Below are 21,697 nucleotides of genomic sequence, written 5' to 3' on the forward strand. Positions count from 1 at the left end.
TCAGGTTACTTGTTACTAACATCACTAAAACATCACAGCTGCCACTAACAGAATAAAATACACATATTTAATATTAGTGGACACAATCAGAACAACCCATACCTACATGAAACCCCAGATCGCAAGAGGTCATCCATGTCTGCATCAGAGCAGCCTCCAGCTTGTTCTGGTCGGGTTATGGGTCACATTCTTCATAGGAGCTGATAAGACACTGGAGCGTCTGTGGTCTCACGTCCTTGGACCTGAGCCGTAAAGCTGTTTGTGTCAACTGGCTTCCTCTGGGACTAATTCACACGAGGAGCTAAAGAGATCAACAGACGGGGAAACACACTGACCTATTAAACAATAAAGATGAGTATTAACATGTAAAATGCCTTTATCTTATGACCTGATGAAAACACGATAAAAATGTTGAAAATCAACCACACACAAGAGTTTCTCAATGGTAACTATGATGTTGATTAGTGTTTGCCATCTTTTAGAATTATATTATTCAGAAATGGACCGTGTTAATGTAAAGATGTAAAGAATATTAATTTACTGACTGAAAAATAGTGCTGTGTGGTGAGATTTCTGATCTAGATCAGTGGGTCATGTGTGTAGGAAGGCTAGGTGTATAGGTATAAGCGTCTGTCCTGTAAATGACATGTACACTCCGCTGTTTACTGTTCAGGTTATTTTGACCTTAGAGCAGCCATCTGCTGTCCTGCTGCTGCATCTCTCTCTCTCTGGCTGCCAGTCAGATGGGAAATTACCAGGCCAATTAGTCACGTGCTGATATGTAGGTGAGATGTGTGATGTGCCCTGGAGTAGCTGAGGCCAACGTTTGTTTCCTGTTTGAGCAGACAAGAGAAAATCAAAAGACAAGGTTGACAAAATAAATGTTTGGTTTGCCGGGATGAGATCTCACCCAGTTATATGATAAAATTAAAGAGGGTGAAGAGGAAGATGCAAAACATCAAAGGGGCATTTATGGGCTTTAGTTTAGGATGTAAATGTACATTAACATTTTTAAGTATCCCTCTGACTACCCTATATAAAATTTTTTCCTCCATATGACATCACCCGGAGGGGTTTTTCATCATTAGGAGTTCTGATGATCTCATCTGGAGGAGCTCTGGAAAAGCAGGTTGACCATGATCACAAACTCCATAGTTTGATACACAAGATGACTGAAGGTTCACCAAAATGATGTCATTTGGAGGCATTTTTCAGATAAAAGTCGAGAGATATTTTGATATATGGAAGTCAGAGGGTAGTTTATTGGCATTTATTTACATGTACTATCCAAAGTAGACCCAAAAGAAGCAAATTCAGAATCAGTGAAGACAGTGTTAAAAGGAACATATGTGGGATCTTCCAAGCCAAACACACACACAAAAAAAAAAACAGAGCACGAAGGGGTGGAGAGGAGGAGAAAGGAGAGAGGCAGAGACAATGAAGGAGGGATAGAAAGAGCTGATTATTTCTCTGGAGTAAATCTCTCTCAATCTCATCAGAGACTGAGGTTGAATACCTCAGTACCACTTCACAGAGGGGACACATGCTGCACTCAGAGCGACTTGAGGTAAGGACTTTTTGCCTGTGTTCATCTAACTGCAGTGACATGTAAATGTTGTTTTAATTATATCAGGGAGGTGTAACAAAAAGCCAGATAAAGGGCTCACTCTGTAGCCACAATTTAGAGGCATAGGCAGTAGCTACAAACATTTAATGATAATAATTTCATATGGCATCAGATGACAATAAAAATCCAAGTAACATATATGTAGGAGTACTGCTGATGTCAGTTACAGAAAGTACTTATTACTTTTTAGTGGCTTAATGTAACTTTGCAGTAACCCATGGCAGCATAGAGTTTTTCTGTGGTTAGTTAAAGGGTTAAAGGGACATTAAGGGAAATGATTGTCATGAGGGTCATGTGGTTTATTTTTACGGTTTCTATTGTGGAATATAGTTTTATTTTATTTTTATCTATCTTTTTTATTTTATGCATTTATGTTGTGTTGGTATTTTGTGTGTCTTCATTAGGAAAGGAGGACTGTAATGTTATTCTTATGGATGACTCATTAGAAAACAACAGATGTAAAAACGTATAGGAAAAAAATTCTATTCTTCAAACTTAGTACTAGTGGCGCTAATAAAACATTTGCATTTGAATTAAAATCTGTCGTTTCATGATCAATGAAGTTATGTTTTAAGAATAAGCACACAAAACTGGTTTAAAGAAATTAAAATGTAAAAACATTTTTTTTTTGTTATATTTTGAAGGGAGGACTAATAAAAAAAATACACCAAAACTCATTTTTTATTTACCGTTGTAGTAGTCTTGACAATGTTCAATGGAAAAAAACTTTCTTTATGTATTTCTTAAGACAAAATGCACATAACTGATAGTTTGCCATCCTTTGTCACTGTAAAAGAAGAAATAAATATTTCAACATTTACAAACAACAAATGAAGAATTTCTCATTACTTTTTATTGTTTCTGCATGATGTTTATGACAAACAAATGTGTTATTTAAAATATAATATAAAGTATACCACATAGCAGTGGTGAAAAGATATTCTTAATGAACTGTTAGTTAACGAGTCTGTTACTGTGGAATAACATAACTTACAGTTGAAAGTGTATCACTAAAACTCTAGTGCACGTGAAAATTGTATTCTACTGCAAAACCCAAATTAAAAAGTTAATAATTAATGATAATAATAATTATAATAATTAATAAGAAAAACAAAGTGTATAGTTGACAAAAAAGTCAGAGCTACAGTAGGAGGCTCCCATTCAAATTTTACTACGTGTAATCAGGAAGTTCTGGCTGAACAACACAGAAGAGATAATGACAGTGACACTGATCTTCTAACACACGAGGATGTTTAGAAAGAACTGGGTTGTTTACAAATGAAATCACAGATCTAACTGCAGTTTTCAGGTTTCAATTTGGACTAATCGTACTACTTAATATTCACCTTGACCATATGGTGCTGGGAGGGTGCCCCCAAGTGTCCACCATGGATTACCTCCCCCCCCCACCCCCCGCACACCCACACATAGACACACGCAGACACACACAAACACACACACACGCAGACACACACATACACACGAGCAGACTCACACGCAGACAAACACACACACACACACACACACACACACAGGAGTGTGCAAAGCTGACAAAGCCCACTTATCTCTGACTAAGGTAGCACAACAACTGTTTGCAATTAGGCTAATGGAGTGAACTGTAGGTGGTAATAAACTAAATGCTGAGGATTTAGTTTAACACTGTTCTGGGCCTCGACCATCTGCCTCTCTGCTAACTCCCATAAATTACAGCAGAACACATTTAGCACTAAATTTGTTTTCCCTTTAGACCATGCTACATTTTTCCAAAGACTTTTTTTCTCCTGCTTCTGCAACGTATCAAAATATCTTTACACTGATGTTTGTGGAAAGACAGACATGATCGCTGTCATGTTTGTTTCACTCTCTTTAATTATTAACAACATATAGTGAATTGTGTATGAACTGTGCACTCTCTGAAACACACACATTATAGAGGCTGGTCACTGCAAGCAACAGGTGGTCAGGGAGCTTTAGCTGCCACATCACGTGTGTGCCATTTCAAAATGTCGACCCTGTATAATGAGGAACATGTCACAGTTACAGAGAGGTCAGTTGTCCCTTATGAGGTACACTCACAGAGCACTGTACAGTTCAGGGCAGTCCAATACAAAAGTCCTGCAATAAAAGCAGGATTTATGAAAGATCTGTAAAAATATATGTACTAAATAGGTATGAAATCATAAATGTACTATGGAGGTCAGAGATAAGGTGGCATTTTTCAAACATATAATTGAATATTCAATCATAAAGACAGATGTTATGTCAAGGCTAACAAAGTGCTTGGTGAGTATAAATATATGCAAAACGTGAAATATGAATATAAAGCAATAAAACCTTATGGATTCAGTTTTTAATAGATAATTTGGGGATGCAAATTTTAAATGAGGCACATATATTTAGGATGTGCTGCTGCAGGAATTTAAGAGACTAACTGTGGCCTTAAGTTTATAGGAGTTTCTAGAAAGTCAAGACCATATAACCAACACTAAAGGTACAGACAGAAATTGTTTTGGCTAGTCCATTCAGGATGTCACACCTGTGATTTGGACTAATCCTTGTCTGGACATCCTCTGGTTGTTTTAGCACATGCTTTAAGGTAAGTTTACAGAAGAAGTTATAGGTCACACAGAGTGCGAGACCTCAGACTGATAAGTGAAGACCATTATGTTTGTCTGTGCTCTCAGAATGTGTCTGTTTACTGTGTATTGTTTTACAAAAACTGACACTAACTACCAAAGCAAAAAGCAAATATAGGTTAGATCTGACAATAAAATGACAGCAGCCATGTGAGCATTAAATAAAGCTGAACTTAAATCTGTGGCAAAGTCTCAAGTTGACATGTGCTTTTCCACAGGTGCTTATGTATTTGTGTCCCCTCTATGTGGATGTAGATAAAGGGCCATGATCTCAAATCTGATTTTTTTTCCCCAGGGTTATTTCATTCTTCATAGACAGAGAGAAAGAAAAAGTGAAGACAACATCCACAATAAAACAACTTCTCTCAGAGGAAGAAGATAAAAGCATTCGATTAGTTCCTCACATACGAGTGGAAATTTTTGTGTTTTTGATCCCAGATGTCTCAACGACAGCTACAAGGAAATCAGCACAACCTTTACTTCAACTGGTGTCACACATTTTAAAGTGAAGCAGAGCTCCTCAGACTTTCTGGCTGAACTGTGGATTGAGATCATGAAGGATTCTCAGTCTCTACACCCGTTTCTTAGTCACATTATGGTTTCTCTACTTTCACTCCTCCTCTTCCCTGCATCTGCAAGCTCAGGGCCTGACCATGACTATGGAGCTCACCGACGCTTTGTTTGCACCCCTGTCCCTGTGGATGTAGACCCCTCCTGCTTCCCTACAACAGGTCCAGGAGTGGGGGCAGCAGGGCCAAGCGGACCAGGCCATCAAAGTTCACCTCCTGCTGGCTGGTGGGGGGCGAGCGAAGAGGCCAAAGCTACCATCCTCCACCTCAGGGAGAGCCTTGTCCAGCAGAAAGAGACCATCCTGGACCAGAGGGAGACTATTAGAGAGCTGACTGCCAAACTCACCCTGTGTGAGGGCTTTGGCCAGGGTGTGACGCATCACAACGAGCACCACGGCACAGCCTCACACTCTTATCGAGCAGGAGCTTCCAGTCACAGTACATACAGTGACAACGGCCACTATAGCAACCAGCAGGGTCACCATGGAAACCTCATACCAGACTCACCACATCACCCCTCTGTAGGGGGTAAACGATCTGATGGAGGGTACAGCAACAACAACCAGGGTAAGGATAAACATGTGACAACAGGGGACATCACATCGTCGCAAGAGCAGATGGAGAGGATGCTGCAGGCGCTGAAAGACAGGCTGGACAACCTGCAGGTGAGCAGCCAGCAGAGGAAACTTTCTTAACTTTGTAACAGAAAGTAAGAAACAGTAATCCAATACAGCTAATGAATAACAAAGAGAGTAGGAGGAAGATTGGTTATTTCCTTGTTAGGAAACGAATTATGTCGTCACCAGACTGTTTGTTAATTGGTCCCAAAGCAGTATGTCCGCTAAGTACTTTAGACAAAGGAACAAATAATTACTAAATCGCATAAAGCCACTCACTATATTGGCATCACTTTGACGTCCCTCAGTGGGAACCTCAGAGTTGCAACAAGCTCACAGCAGTCTCTTTTATGAGATTACAGTGGATTGTACAGCTACACTCAAGTTTTGGTAAACATTTAGAGACTCTACATTCCTGTTTTTCTTTTAGTTAGTTGATGTTTCAGCTCTTTTGGTGCACTAATCCAACCCGTTTTCTGCTGCCCCTCTCTCTTTCTTGGATCGTGATCATGGATGTCAGGAGCTGTGGCGTATTTGTGGAGAGAGTGGGGTTAGCACGCACCTAAGATCAGCAGTAATTATCATGATCTTCCTTGACAGACTTGTAATCAGGCCACGCACCAGGACAAAGCCTGGATTACCTGATAGGGAAAGAAGCAAAGGCAAATCTACCTGACTGCTGCAGCTAGCACTAACAGATGACTGGTGAATGTAAAGTTAAGTCGGAGACCAACTGGAAAATTAGTGATATTTTCATCTAAATCTGGAAGTAGTCAGAACATTTAGGCGTTTAGAGACATACATAATAAATGAAGTAAAATATGAGAACATTTGTGGGGTTGACCATGTTAATTACTTTATACACTTCAGTTTTATTGACTGAAAAAGGGTGGATGTGATCGACCTACCACAGGTTTTGTTCAATTGCAAAAATAAATGTAAAATTGTCACGTCAGTTTGTTATTGTAAGCAAAAAAGAACTTTCTCAGAGTCAAATTATGACTGGACTGAAGGTTTGTAAGGGGTCCATGGCTGTTTGGCACACTCAGCAAAACAACAAACCAAAAGTGGATTTAGCCATTGTTGTCAATCTTCACCACTGTATTTTGCGCTGATCTGCCTCAGCAGAAGAGGAACACCTCAATCGCCTACTCCAGCTCCCTGAAGGAGCTGCTGCAGAGGAAGATCAGTGCTCTGGAGCAACAGCTGCACCGCCATCGAACCACACCCCACAGCAGCCCTGAGCATCACGACAACGACAGCAGCCACAGAGACGATGGAGATCAGGACAATGATCACCACAAAGACGCACACATAAATGACCACAAAGAGGACCACAACGACAGCGGTCACATTGACAGTAGGAACCACACTGACCATCATGAAGACAGCCACAATGATGATCATCATGATGCGGATGGTGACCATGCCAACCATGATGAAAATCACCATGGTGATGATGACGATGATGATGCCAATGAAGAGGATGATGACGACGACCACAGCAATGAAGCAGACAGTCACCTTGTGCACACAGAATACAGAGCACCAGGGCTGCAGGCTGGTTTTCACTCAAAGAAACTGGAAACGATGCTCAGTCAGCTGCACCTCACAGGTACACAACGTTCATGCAAATGCTAAAACATTTACATGGATGATATTTCATCTTTTATTCATTATCCTAAAACATTTTAATTGAATCTATGAAGTGATTTTAAGGTTTTAAAGTGTGTTATTTTTTAGCTACTAAAAATAAGAAAATAAACAAGGAATCCCTGAAGTTTATCCAGCTACAACTGTCTGCTAAAGAAGATTTCATGACAGGATCATAAGCTACAAAACACAGCAGTTAGTGAATGGACTTTAGCAGTAACCATGGTCTCTGTGTTGTTTTGTTTCTCCCTAAAAACCAGGTGCCAGCAGGAAGAAACCCAAGGGTGCCGATGCCTTCCAGATCAGCTTCCCAATGAGAACCAACTATATGTACGGGCGGGTGAAGAGGACTCTGCTGCAGGAGATCTTTGCTCTGACTTTGTGTCTCTGGATGAAGGCGGGAGCGGGGACCAGCCTGGGGACGCCCTTCTCTTACTCTGCACCTGGACAGGCCAATGAGTTAATGTTGATTGAGTGGGGGAACAACCCCATAGAGCTGCTTGTCAATGATAAGGTGAGGGAGATTGTTTGGTCACTGTATTCCAAACCTAAACTAGATTACATTTGGTATTAAACCATTAATAAATAAACCTTTCTTGCTTATTTGGTTACAAATACAATACAGAGAATTGACTCCAGGGTCTCTAACAGTGTCTAACCATGCTTGCTATCTCATCTGCAGGCAGTGACGTTGCCCCTGTCTCTGGGTGATGGGAAGTGGCACCATGTGTGTGTGACCTGGTCAACACGTGACGGACAGTGGGAGGCCTACCAGGATGGAGTGCAGAGAGGGTCTGGAATAAATCTTTCCTCCTGGCACCCCATCAAACCTGGAGGCGTGTTCATCCTAGGACAGGAGCAGGTAAAGATAACGTGACTCTTAGACTAAGAAAAAAAAGTAGTAGTAAATACAGAAAAGATAAATTAATATCCACTTACAATGAAGGATTTACTGGCTGTTTATGCTAAACTATTACATATTAAATTCACATTCCAGAAGCCTCTGTCCATAGTTTTTTGTTAATTAAGCATTTTATTATTAGGGTTTTCCATTCAATTGTTACCAAAAATTTAAAATGTAAGAAACCAAATGCTATGATCTCAGAATCTGTAATAAGGTTACTGTGTAAATAAGTTCATATATGAGAAATGTTGTGCTTTTGACTGATCCAGCTGTCTCACGTGTACCTTACGTGCTCCTAACTTGTGATCCAATGAAACAACTGAACATAAAAAGGGTCAACTTTGCTCATTCCAATGTTTCTCAGGACACACTTGGAGGCCGTTTTGATGCCACTCAGTCATTTGTGGGCGAGATGTCAGATCTTCATATGTGGTCACACGTCCTGAGTGCCACTGACATCTATAGCCTTGCCTCCTGTGGCAGCCATCTCATAGGGGATGTCATTGCCTGGTCCGATACAGAGGTGGAGCTTCACGGAGGTGTTGCCAGATACCCGTTTGACCCCTGTCACTGAAGGTGGACACATCCTAAACATACTGAAAACATTTATCAGAAATGAGAAACAAAAGACACTAATGATGGTGCAAGAAATACACAAAATTCCCTTCGACTTTCAGCTGTTTTTACACACTCAGTGGTACCAACCCAGAATCAATGCCTTCCTGTAAACTTTATCAGGGATTTTTTTATAAAAAAGAAAAAAAGAAAGAAATGAAAAACATCAGACTTATCTGTATTTACAGATTCTATGTAGGGAATTAGGGGTCTTGGGCCTTAGAACCCTTACATGGGTTCTTCTTTGTGATGAAGTGACAAAGTTAGTTTAATGATGATAGACGTGCTGAAAAATTAATTTCTACTGTGGAATCCTTTTTAAAAAGGTTTCTATGACAATACAGCTAATTTACCAAAGAATTTGTAGAATTTAATTGTGTTACGCTTTATAACTTTAATTATTTATGTATCATAGAAAAACATGTTTTTTTGGCGAAAGCTACACAAGGCTTCTTTACTTAGGCCAACGGTTCAGTTTTTTCCCAACTTTTATATATTCTGCAATACATGTTTTTTCACTTAACCGTTCTTTATTTTCACTAAATTTTCTTCTAACTTTGTCAAATCTGCTGTATTTTTTGGAGAAATGTGATCAGATCTTTGCTGTTCAATTACTGAAATGTATAGGCATAGATTGTAAAAAATGTTTGTTCTCTGCATAAAGCCGTGAATTTGCCAGATTATAACTCTGACATTATAAACTGAGCAATGAAATAATTAATATTTTAGACAAATTGCCCTTAAGCAAGAACTAGGCAACAGTGAAGGGAGAAAAATGCCTGTAAATAAAAGTGTGAAAGATTTAGTTCTTTGTTCTTCACTGAGTTTAGTTTGCTGTGATGAAGGTAAACTGTCAGCATCTATGTCGGGATGTTTGTTACACAGAGGATTACAACTTTAATACAACAGACCATAAAAGGTTTTGCTAATCAACCAATCTAACAACCCATAGAAGCATCTTCTGAAACAGTCAGGTGCCCAAATCGGCACTGAAAAGGTTTTTCATGCCACAAGCACTCCTGCTCAGACTGGACCTTTCCTAAAACCCTCAGTTTGAGTTAATGAAATGAGCAGGATCTTTCAAAATAAAAGTTTAAGTCAAAATTTTCCTTTGAAATAAAATAATGCAACTTTACAAGATTTGTAGACTAAGTTAGTAGATTGAGGTCTATTATCTTCACGTAAACATGTATATAGATTTCTACACATAAGAAGGTCTGTCGTTTTTTCCCCTTATAAGTTACACAGAACAGGAGGAATGGTTACAGCAAGTAAACCCTGCTACAGTGCTCATGTGAGCCCAGAATTCAAGACAGAATTAAAAAACTGTCAACACATCTGTTAATTTGAAAAAAGAGAACTAGGAACATAAGAACAGGTCCACCAGTTTATCATCCGTTTACCTTTTTATTGTTACACAGTAGTTTACTGACACCAATGTGCCGTGCTTTTCCTTTTGCTACATTATCAGATGATCTATCCATTTTCACCTCACAGTAAGTAAAAATAAATAAATGCAAAATAAACACATTTTCTGAAAGAGGTGACTGTTGGGTCAAAGGAAACAGAAAGAGAGGACCAGTACCAGTCTGATCATTTCAGTGTTCATACATTTGTTTTTTCAACCATTTTTATTTTTTGGCAACTTTGCACTTCAAGAATACCCAGAAGGTGAAGGCCAACAGAAAGTTCATGTGATATATAGAAATACAAAAATGGAGTTAACGTTTGAGCAGGGGAGTAAAAGACCATTCTATATGTGTATTTTAATCATTAACAACTTGCTGTGTTTTTAAAACATTTTCTGTCCTGCCCATTCAACTCCATGCATCAAGGTCTTAACCAGATTAAATAAAGTATTGCGGTTGTAGCAGGAATTGACCAGGTGAGGGTGTTATTTGTTTCCACATGGTTTATCCTTGAGCATATTGCAGTGTGTAAGGTCACCAGTAGAAGCTGCTACAGAGTATTGGAGCTGTATTGTCAGTCAACGTAACAGCATTTTCTCCAGAAATGCCAAAACTGATAAAGTGCAGTAGACAGTACTTTTTCCTATAATTTTAAAAAAATGCCACTTCATTTAACTACTACAAACAGTTTATGAATTGGATGTCAAGCAAATCTATCACTGGACACAAATCTAAATGTGTTGCTGATTCATTACATCTTATTATTGTACTATTACATAATGAATCAAAGTTTTATTAGTGTTCCTTGTTATGGTGTCATTTCATTTTTATACTTCTAGTACAATGGAAAAATGTTTACGCAGAGGCAGTGAAATAAAGACTGGCTGTTTAGCAGGTTGAGACTAATTACTGTTTGTGCTTTACATAGTATGATGGAACACTATGGAGTTAAATCAGACTACAAAACACAATCTAAACATCTTATTTTCTAAAATAATGATAATAAATATTATTATAAATAAGTAAAAGATTTGTATGAATGTATGTATCAATCTACCTCCACATTAAATGTAATTTTCCCATATCAACAGGGAACACTAACAATGTTCAGTGCAGTAGCATGATCAGTGATACATCACCAACACCTCAGTTTATCAACATGCAGTTCTACAGTAGCTTGTACAAAAAAATTGAATTTAACAAAAGATAAAGAATAAATTAAATCATTTGTATGTGTCATTAACAAATAAGCTAACGTCTATTTACAAAAAAGATACATTGTAATGAGCTGCCTTCAAAATGTCTTCGAACTTAATATACAAACCTAGCTATACAGACAGACCTGGCTCTAATAGTGTGACAGAGTTATTAATAGTGAAAGATTCTTGTAGTGTAGAGAAAGTAGGGAAATGATTAGTGTCATGCTGTAAGATTACATCTGATCATTGTTCAGTATAGTGTTATAATGTGAATGCTAATAAGCCTCCAGACTGGTACTATGCTTCTCAGCTTCACTACTGCTCAGACATGTATTGCTGAGCTCCAACAAGAAGTGGCCTGCTGCTTATGTTTGTCTCCACTAAAGGCCCATTCATACTTTGTGTGCCCGCGTGTCTGTTATGGGATCAGTTGGGGCTACACAATGTATCATTTCAGCATTGTCATCGTGATGTGTGTAAACGCAATAGTCACATCACAGGACAAACAATGCTTTTGCTGCTTGATACAAAAGCAAAACCCGCATGGTTCTCATGTTCTGTGATTAATCCGCAAGAGAAGTCTGCGGCACTTTTATGTCTTCTCTCATAAATCCCATCGTTTAATTAATGTTATATTTCCACTTTAGAACTGCTGTTCACTAGTTAATAGTGCTTTGTGTGAAATCATATGAACACAGCTATAGTTAATGTCTGCCAATGTGAGCAGCTACCACTAGCTTTAAACACAACAGGGACTGCTGCAATGGGCCGAAGAGTGAAAATAAGTGACATGTTAAATAAAAGATCAAAATGTAAGTAAACAGTTATAAGCCCTTAATTTTACACAGCTTAGTTTAGTTTACCCAGGTAGTTTGTCCCTGTGGTGTCCATGTAATTTGAACAAGTGTGTACAACAGTGTACATCCGTAATGCAAGTGCAGATAGGTGAGGGGACACACAAGCAAAAATTTGCCTTAGCTTGTGCCTGGAAACCTGACCACTTCTAAAGTGAAAATGAACTTGCCAATTCAAGCAAACAGTAAAGAACTGTTGAGTTTTCCGCAAATAATGGCTACAGTATGTAAGTGTGAACAGTAGTAAAGTGTAGTTAAAGTTCTTAGGATACTATAAGAAGCCTTAAGTACATGTTGTTAAACTGAAATTATTTGCTGTGTTGTTTCTCATTCTCATTAAATAGTATTAGTGTTTAAATACTGAATTCACATTTTGTCTTGTGTAAGCACAATCAAAAAAGGCAGCTTCTTATTTGTCATTCTTCAATAAATGTAAAAGACTCCACGGGAAATGAAGCTGCTTGCTATCCTAAACAGGACCATATTCACACTAATGGTAAGTTTCAAAGATTGATTGTTTTGTGAGTTTTCGATCCACAAAGGCATTTTGAGATAGTTTTCTAAAAGTGTACTACACATGCTACAAACTTAATAAAACACATAAATACGTAATGTTCTATATTGGGCATGTAAGGGATGCTCAGGCCAATGACCGTAAGCATTTGTGTTCTTCCTAAAGTTTTTTTCAATATTAGTTTTGAAGTTATCCATATTAGTGTGAACATGGTCAAAGACCAAAGAAAGTTTCACAGTTCATGTAAATTGTTAACGAGAAGAAAATAGTGGGAAGAAAGGACAGACAGTGTACTCTGACTGCACTGTGTCATAACTGCAGTATTGTATGAACCAAGATATCAGAGAGTCTGCTAGACTTGATAGCAAACAGTCGCTATATCAGAGAGAGGATGGGGACATGAAACAGTAACTAGGGAAAAAATAAAGAGTCCCGTGTAGGAAGAAAATAAGTGAAAAACAGAGGAAGACGGAAAGACAACGAAGGAAATTGACTATGGTTGTTCCTCCTTCTTCTTCAGAGATATACGTTTCTTTCTGGCAGCAAGCATTTCGTAGAAGGGATCAACACTTACGGCAGATCTGTATGGACAACAAAGAAACACACTAATGAGTGGGTGGATCATACAATTAAAAGGTACATGTACCGAACAGAAACTCAAGCCCAAATTTCTATGACTAAGCCTATGCTTCCTGTTTTTCATTTACATACTTGATGCTGTGAATCCATTCCTCCTTCTCTTCAGGTGTGGGGGCAGAGATGCGGTACACCATGTGATTCCCTTCCACCACTCTCCCATCTGCCTCTGTCTTACACGCCTTAATCAGCTGACCACGATTATTGGGGATGTATAACTCAAAGCAGTTCTGATGGGACAAACGCCAGAAACGTAAGATAAGCAATCACGATACAGCAACTTTACAACAATTTTGTGCAGTAATGCAAACTTACTGGTTTTCTTGGATCTTCAACCTCACGGATGCTAAGGTTTTCCAAAGGAATGATACCTCGTGGCTCCTTATCCTGTTGGTAAAAATCACAGAAAAAGGTATCAGTCCCTGTCCAAGGCGTAACGTTATTAGCACATTTACTCTAGTACTGTGCTTAAGTACACCTGTGAGGTATTTCTACTTGTGTATTTGCCTTTTGTTTCCTTTACTACACTAGAGTGGAAATTTTGTATTTTTGAGACCACTACATTAATTAGTTAATATTAGTTACTGTTCAGATACAGATGATCAATACAAAATATGACCACCTAATAAATGATAATGTCTTATTATTGATAAAACGACAGAACATTAAGTGGTTAAAATGAACGCCACCTTAATCAGCTTCTGATTTTGTCCCCAAGTAACAAATCTTTGCTACATTACGAGTACTAACTAAAAATGTTTCTTTGTCATTTTTTCAACTTTGGAAGCCAATTTCCAATTCACTACAAATGAATTTGCTTTTCCCCCCCCACAAGTTTTGTTTCTCTGTTGTGCTACCATTTGTTTGTTGCCAACTAAAGAATTTGTGGTTACTTGCTGAGAATTTCATGTTGGTACATTCATGCAGATTCTCAGAAATAAGGTTTCTGAAGTAATTCTCCTGTTGAATGTGTACATTAAATAAAATTATCAAGGCCTAAACATTTTAGGTTTCTACAGAAACCTTATTTATGAGACAAAAAATAAGTCCTGAGCGGACGAAAATAGTTGCACATCTAATCCTTAGGTTCTGCAGCACTAACTTCCCTGCAGAAAAACTTTGAATTGTTAGATTACAATTTATTTTAAATGGCTCCCAAAATGACAAATCAAATGTAATTGATCACAAAAAAATGTTCAGCATCCTGTTTAGTCTACCTGATGCTTGTACATGGATAGACAATGTCATAAATGAGAATAAACTAAAACTTACTGTTGTGTATTCAAAGTAATAAAGGCAGTTATCTGTGAGAATAAACCATCGCCGTTTCCAAGTCTTCACACGTCCCCCTAAAACACAACAACACGGTCAGGATAACAAGTTACAGGAGAGGAAAATTATTTCCTTAAGGGGTCAAATTTGAAGGGATACTACTTTTTGACAGTTACAGCTACATTCTCAGTTACAGCTACATTTTGACAGTTACAGCTACAGTAACTATGTAGCGACTTCTTTCTACAATAACTCTGTCAGTACATACCTCCTGAGAAAGCAAGCAGCAGCAGTAGAGGGTGGAAATCACAAGGAAGAAGCAGAGACAAAAAGGACCAGAGGTTTAGAGGGAGACAGTGGAGGTAGAGAGGAACAAGAGGACATGAAGAGAGATTATATTAGTGACACACAGATCACAGGTCCTGCCATGCAAAAGAAAACAATCAGAATTTTAGACTGCCATCACATGACGCAAGAAAGTGGGTCTCTGGTTACCATCATGCTATGGCAATGTCTGATTGCCACAACACTGTGAGCTGATAATATCAAGTGGGGGCAAAGAGACAGCAAACCTCAGAATGAATGGCAAGTTCATCATAGCACAAAGCCTTAGAGAAGAAAAAGTACAGTAGCATACAGAACATGACATTTTCTTAATATATTCTTCTGTCTTTAATATCAACATATTGCACGTCTCAGTAGAAGAGTTTAATTTTACAAAATCTGTGTTAAAGCCAAGAGCAGCAGTACTCCCAATAAAGCACAGATGACTCATTGGCATTAGCTCACCAAGTTTGAGAAGCCACCCCTCCCTGTCAGGGTTAAAAAAGGTGTGGGTCAAGTCATTGCCGTCATCCTCAGGAATCTTGAAGGGCTCGTTTTTAATGCTTTCATAGAGATTCTAGAGTAACACATAATTTAAAAAATATTTTGTTATTGAGATAATTTTCATTGTCACTTGAACATTTAGAAAGAAAACCAAGACAGAGATGATCATACTCTGAGAAGCTCCTCTGGCAGGTCTCCCCCCTCGTTGATGCCTCGATTCATTGAGATGAAGCGATCCACTCCAGGTTTGTCCCTTACGTTGGGGTTATGCAGGCTTGTATTCAGCATAATGATGGCAAATGACAGCACATAACATGTGTCTATGAACAAGAGAGATTGTGTTGTGACTGAAATGGATTAAAACCAATACTGAACTCAGAGGACAAGCTGAAAGGAAAAATAAATAAAATAAAATAAAAACTAATTACTACTAATATTAAAACACCTATATCACATAAATAAAATATAGTTTTTAGTATACTAAAAGGACTATGTATAATATAGGAAAATCATCAAATTGCAATTTGTTCTTTTTTTCTGTATTAATTATTAAACTCTGTGCAGCTACATTTGGCTCTGTTATTGCAGTCTAGCTGAAGTGTGCTTGATTGCATGCTACTATATATGGCTTGTTCAATATCTTCCCTAAGGCCTTAAATCTGGCCTTAATCTCGTGTTGTAGGACATCAGGCCTTTCCCTCAGCTGTCCACTGGGTAATTTCCTGGTGGCATTTTAATTGGCATTTAGTCATGAACCTCCATCCTACTTGGCAACTTATTAGTTAGTTTCACTCAATTCCTCTCCAAGGTTTGCATAAAGCCAATGGGGATAAGTGTTTCCAACTTTGACTTTTTAAAATCTGCTGCATTTGAAAAATAAATTTCAAAAGTTGAAGATCAAATTGCAGAAACAAACAAAGTTATGCGAAATAATTAAAAGTTTCCTTGCAGACTTTCTGAATGTTTTTATAAATGTTTTGTTAATCTACCGCACGCACACACTTTAACACAAATGCAGGCAGGCAAAACACACATTTCTGCCACAAGTAATACACTTATTAAACCGATTAACAGGTAACCAGAACCTTAACACTTTTCAGCAGAGGCAGGGTAAAATAAGACTGATACAAAAATAAATGCTGACATTAAAATGTTGGCATAAAATTTGGCTTTGTGAATATAAGGCACATAACCCATTTGTTACATCATAAGGATATGGACAGCCTGTATCGGTGAGTAAAATAAGATGACATGAGTAAATTCCGCAAGGAACCTTTAACCTTTACTGAGAGAAAAATGTTATTGTTTATTAACTGGCAGACTCTGAAATCTCATTTCTGGTAAGGGGCTCATTGTTGCTCATTGTGTGACATCACTTTTCCCTACTTTCACTTCATGTTGTGTAAACAGAAGTCTAAAAAACCATCCAATCCATACATTCATTAAATGTAATGTAGGAACATTTGCAGTTTATCCTACTCTAACATGGACAACTGTGTGACTGTTAACATGTTTTTGTTTACCAGTGCTCTGGAAGACGCCAGGGTTGCAGTGGCAGTATCTCTGAGCAAAGGCCTCCATCATTCTGTCGATCTTCTGGGCTTCACCGGGCAAGCGGAAACTCCACAGGAACTGTCTGTAAAAAACAGGTCAAGGTTTAGGTCAGATCTAAGAAAACAAATTCTACAAGCAAGACAAAATTACACAATCACACTGTTCTCTTGCAACACCTTTTCCCCTCACTAACCTGAAGTGTGGAGACAGTGGGACTTTCCATTGTTTAGGTTTGTTTAATAGAGAATGCCAGGATACTAGTCAAGAGGTTCTGCCCTTGGTGCAAAACAAAAAAAAAACCCAACAAAATTGACACAGTTTACCTGAGAGCCTGGACAAGGTTGAGATCAGTGAATTCGTGGAGGTCCACAAAAGCCTGAAGAACTTTGATGTTGAAGTCATCCCTGCAATTCAGCAAAAGAGTTACAAAAGACTGAAACATTAAGAGAAACAAAAAAGAGCAGGGTATATTAGGGGTATGAGACCTTTCCCCCAGGTAATCTCCTATAGCGGTCTTGTTGAGGCCCTCTCCTTTGTATAAGAACTGAGAGATGTCCTCTGGAGTGTGTCTGAGGAGCTCGTTCTCCACCAAAAACATGATGCCCTACAGAGAGGGCCAAACAGCCAGTCACAATGAAACTCGTGAAGAATGGACAAACTATACTGGTACAAATGATGAGAAGTATTACCTTTTTGGGGTCCATGTTGAATTTCTTCCTTCCCATTGCCACATGTCTACTTTTCTGTAGAGTTTTACTGCAAAGAAAAAAAAGATAATAAGAGAAGCTTTGGTATGATGAAATCACAGCTCAGTGGTCACAAAAACAAATCACACAAGATTACTTGAAAAAAAAATATCACCACAACTATTTCTAGTTTTTGATTTCTTTCAATTCATTAAGCATGGCACTTTGAATGTTTAACTTTTTAAATTACATTGCCTATGCATGAATAGCAAGATTATGTTAGAGAACAATCTACAAATAATTGAAGATATCTGTTATGTTTTAGACTGGCAAAGACTGATGATAGGATAAGGACAAGTGTAGACATTTTCAACCCTTTACTTCAGGCCAAGTTATGAATAAGCATCAAAAGTCAGCCATGTTCACAACTTTAACCCTTTATGCTTTACTCATGCTTTTTAAAGCAGAATTGCTGTGTCCAGCTCCTAGAGTTTAGTAAATTCATAACCCAAATGAAGAAAAATCAGTGCACCATGTGGGAATCAAAGCAAAGTCCTGTCCTTTTTTTTTAATAATGCCAAATCAATACTGTTTAGAGAACAGCTGCAGGATTTTTTCTTCTTACCTGCCCTCTGTGCTGGACTCTAGTCCTTCCACCTCTAAAATTGCCTCTCTCAATTCCTCTCTGAGCCTCTGGATCTCCTGCAGCAGGACGCCCTTCCTCCTGCGGATGTCCTCCAGCTCAGAGCGCTCCTCTGGGCTCAGGTCTACTGGGACTTTAAGGGAAGAGAAGAAGAATGACTCCATTGCTGATGCTGCTGCAAATATAACAAATGGTAGCTTATCCCACAATATCGAAAGTAGAATTCATCCTTAGCAGAAATGCAAAAACCTATCAATTAAGAACTATAGTCAATACTTTTTACAATAGAAAGAAGTAGAAAGAATTGGATGTAACAGTATTTCCCATAAGTAACTATAATACAAGAAAACATACTGATTGAGGACTCGAGTGTTCTTTTTCATATTTCGCACACCCACACTTCAAATTTCTCTATCAACAACCCTCTGCTGTCCCTTTGTTATTACATTAATTATTAAAACTAAGAACTATTCACATTATTAATTAGTCTGCTGAGTATTATTTTTTTATTAATTGCTTGGCTTATAAAGTGCCAATTTTAATTTCTAAAACCTACTTAACCCAAGTTTATTAAAGACTGTAATGTTAAACTATTGTTGAAAGTTTTGTTAAAGTTTTGAGAGGTACTGCTTAACTTAGTTTATTTTACTATTTGTCTACCATCATTACTGATATGAATGTGATTATCATTTACTAATTATAACAAAATAAACCTCAAAAGCAAAACATTCATGCCCCAAAATAAAAAAAATGGCAAGATGGCTAAATGTGTTCAAAGCCAGGAAAACCTCAGAAGACAGCTTAGGTTAAACAAACAGCAAAGATGTATCAGTGGGAATGGGATCAAACTATTTGCTGCCTACTGGTGGAACAGGGAAAAGGGTATGAAAGTGGAGCCCCTAGCACAAAGAACTGAGTTCAAACGTGCTCTAAAACACTGCACTAAAAAAGTGAACCCCAAGGCACCACATTTTAAGGGCTGTTTTATTACACTGCGGCAATTTTAGTTACCAAAGCCTAATCCACTGGAAACTTAAAAATACATTCAATGACAACTGCAGTTGTCACAGTGCATAACACTGGGACGCTTTCAATGCTGACATATTTTGCAGAAAGATAACGCTTGTGATCAACAGTGGGTGACAGCGACCAAAAACTCCTGAGCAGTGCGTTTACTGAGCAAAACAAGCAGCTGCTCCACACCACCACCAAGCAAGCCTACAGTCTGTGTTAACGCTAAGGTTTGATTTACGCAACAGCGGGCATGGTACTGGTTACAATACACAGCCGATATCCAGTTTTGACAAGCTCTTCTTGTGTAACCTGGAAGGTGGCAGGGGTGTTAAATGTCCGCTACCTTTAGCTGAGACGTTACTTAACCTAGCTCACGGACAATCAATCAATATTTAGTTGGCCACAGGTTGAGGCATCTTTGTAACTCCTTCTAACCAAACTGTGTTTTACACGAACGCACATACACGTCTAGGAAAGGACAAATATATATGTCAGTTATTTTTATTTGGATGTTTAGTGGACTCACCAGTGTCCAACCTGAGCAAATGCATGGAGCCACTAGCTGCACAACTAGCCACGGCTAGCTAGCGATACCCTGTGCTAATAGCTACTTAGGTAAAACCCACTTACTGTAGTCCAGGTCATCCATTTTTGGCGCTTTACTTTTAGGCATAAATATTTCAGAATCGACTGTCATTCAATATAAAAAATAGGGATATATTTGAGTAAATATATCCTCACACTAAATGAAAATAGACAACACTTGGTATCAAACTGTTGGGCCGGAGACAAAGAAGGTGGCGATACCGGAAGCAGCGGCTGACTTTCGAGTAGTCTTCCTCCGGTCAGCTTTTTTTCAAAATATAATACCTTACATTAAGTGATGATTTGGAGTTACAGTGTTATGGTTAGGGTGAAATTTGGCATCAACTAATGAATTGTTTGAGACGTAAAACTATAAATTTTATACGTACATTTATATAAACATTTTTAAACATTTAAACAATATAAACTGAAACAGAAACAGGTTACACCAAACAAACCAGATTTCTGAGGTTTGCATAAAATGCACAGTGTTTTCACACCATTTAAACTGATGCATAACCATGGAAGACAGCATCAGTCAGCTATAGCGAGTTACTATTTACTGAAGTACTGTACAAATAAGAGTACTGTATAAATGCAAGATACTTGTACTGTCTTCTTCTTTTCCTTTCGGCTGTTCCCTTTCAGGGGTTGCCACAATCATCTTTCTCTAGACCTCCTGCCTGGCAGCTCCAACCTCAGCATCCTTCTACCGATATAATCACAGTCTCTCCTCTTAACATCTCCAGACCACCTCAATCTGGCCTCTCTGACTTTATCTCCAAAAGATCTAACATGAGCCATCCCTCTGATGTACTCATTCCTGATCCTGTCCATCCTCATCACTCCAAAAGAGAACCTCAACATCTTAAGCTCTGCTACCTCCAGCTCTGCCTCCTGTCATTTCTTCAGTGCCACTCTCTCTAAGCCGAACAACATCGCTGGTCTCACTACCTTCTTGAACACCTTTCCTTTCATTCTCGCTGATAATCTTTTATCACACAACAAACCTTACACTTTTCTCCACCCGTGACAACCTGCTTGCACTCGCCTCTTCACCTCTTTTCCACACTCCGTTACTCTGAACCGTTGACCCTAAGTACTTAAAGTCCTGATCCTTCTTCACCTCTACTCCCTGTAACCTCACTGTTCCACTCGAGTCCCTCTCATTCACACACGTGTATACTGTCTTGCTGCGGCTAAGCTTCATTCCTCGGTTTTCCAGAGCAGACCTCCACCTCTGTAGATTTTCCTCCACCTGCTCCCTGCTCTCACTACACATCACAATGTCATCTGCAAACATCATAGTCCACGGAGATTCCTGTCTAACCTCATCTGTCAGCCTGTCCATCACCAGAGCAAACAAGAAGGGGCTCAGAGCCGATCCTTGATGCAGACCCACCTCCACCTTGAACTCCTCTGTCACACCTACAGCACACCTCACCACGGTCTTACAGCTCTCATACATGTCCTGCACCACTCTAACATACTACTCTGCCACTCCAGACATCCTCATACAATACCACAGCTCCTCTCTCTGCACCCTGTAATATGCTTTCTCTAAATCTATGAAGACACAATGCAACTCACTATGACCTTCTCTGTACTTCTCCATCACCATCCTCAAAGCAAATACTGCATCTGTTGTACTCTTTCTAGGCATGAAACTATACTTCTGCTCACCTCTGCCCCTAGTATGGCTTTATTTATCAGCTTTATTCTTCTGTAGTTGCCACAGGTCTGCAGATCTCCCTTGTTCTTAAAAAAGGGCACCAGTACACTTCTACTCCATTCCTTGGCCATCCTCTCACTCTCCAAGATCTTGTTAAACAAACTAGTCAGAAACTCTACTGCCACCTCTCCTAGACACTTCCATACCTCC

At 38.7% G+C, this 21,697-nt stretch overlaps 2 protein-coding genes across 3 annotated transcripts; one reads left to right on the forward strand and one right to left on the reverse strand.

Moving 5' to 3' along the window:
- The first annotated feature begins 4,562 nt into the window (after positions 1 to 4,562).
- On the forward strand, positions 4,563 to 9,875 carry si:dkey-283b15.2 (neuronal pentraxin-2). The gene is made up of 5 exons (XM_067509053.1): positions 4,563 to 5,497; positions 6,578 to 7,064; positions 7,363 to 7,616; positions 7,785 to 7,964; positions 8,371 to 9,875. Exons 1-5 carry the CDS (start codon positions 4,817 to 4,819, stop codon positions 8,578 to 8,580), a joined length of 1,812 nt encoding a protein of 603 aa, XP_067365154.1. The 5' UTR covers positions 4,563 to 4,816; the 3' UTR covers positions 8,581 to 9,875.
- A 133-nt stretch (positions 9,876 to 10,008) lies between these two features.
- cyth2 (cytohesin 2) lies at positions 10,009 to 20,056 on the reverse strand. Of its 2 annotated transcripts, none has more exons than XM_067509055.1 (12): positions 19,861 to 20,056; positions 18,199 to 18,349; positions 17,577 to 17,643; positions 17,373 to 17,491; positions 17,211 to 17,291; positions 16,857 to 16,969; positions 15,505 to 15,653; positions 15,295 to 15,406; positions 14,506 to 14,582; positions 13,549 to 13,620; positions 13,309 to 13,463; positions 10,009 to 13,178 (listed from the first exon to the last, which is right to left on the reverse strand). In XM_067509055.1, exons 1-12 carry the CDS (start codon positions 19,925 to 19,927, stop codon positions 13,091 to 13,093), a joined length of 1,251 nt encoding a protein of 416 aa, XP_067365156.1. In that variant the 5' UTR covers positions 19,928 to 20,056; the 3' UTR covers positions 10,009 to 13,090. The 2 variants fall into 2 exon arrangements, with proteins under 2 accessions (XP_067365156.1, XP_067365157.1); XM_067509056.1 differs by having other exon boundaries at positions 14,506 to 14,584; positions 15,294 to 15,406; positions 19,757 to 19,876.
- Positions 20,057 to 21,697: the final 1,641 nt, after the last annotated feature.

The sequence above is a fragment of the Channa argus genome, chromosome 7, assembly GCF_033026475.1.
Source record: "Channa argus isolate prfri chromosome 7, Channa argus male v1.0, whole genome shotgun sequence".
NCBI lineage: Eukaryota > Metazoa > Chordata > Actinopteri > Anabantiformes > Channidae > Channa > Channa argus.

Excerpts from the sequence above, each read along its gene's own strand:
- si:dkey-283b15.2 (XM_067509053.1), top strand. The coding sequence starts at position 4,817 with ATGAAGGATTCTCAGTCTCTACACCCGTTTCTTAGTCACATTATGGTT. Across the intron at positions 5,498-6,577 it reads ACAGGCTGGACAACCTGCAG|AAGAGGAACACCTCAATCGC; the intron begins GTGAGCAGCCAG and ends CTGCCTCAGCAG. Across the intron at positions 7,065-7,362 it reads CAGTCAGCTGCACCTCACAG|GTGCCAGCAGGAAGAAACCC; the intron begins GTACACAACGTT and ends CCTAAAAACCAG.
- cyth2 (XM_067509055.1), bottom strand. The coding sequence starts at position 19,927 with ATGACAGTCGATTCTGAAATATTTATGCCTAAAAGTAAAGCGCCAAAA. Across the intron at positions 18,350-19,860 it reads AATGGATGACCTGGACTACA|TCCCAGTAGACCTGAGCCCA; the intron begins GTAAGTGGGTTT and ends CTTCCCTTAAAG. Across the intron at positions 15,407-15,504 it reads TGCCAGAGGAGCTTCTCAGA|AATCTCTATGAAAGCATTAA; the intron begins GTATGATCATCT and ends GTGTTACTCTAG.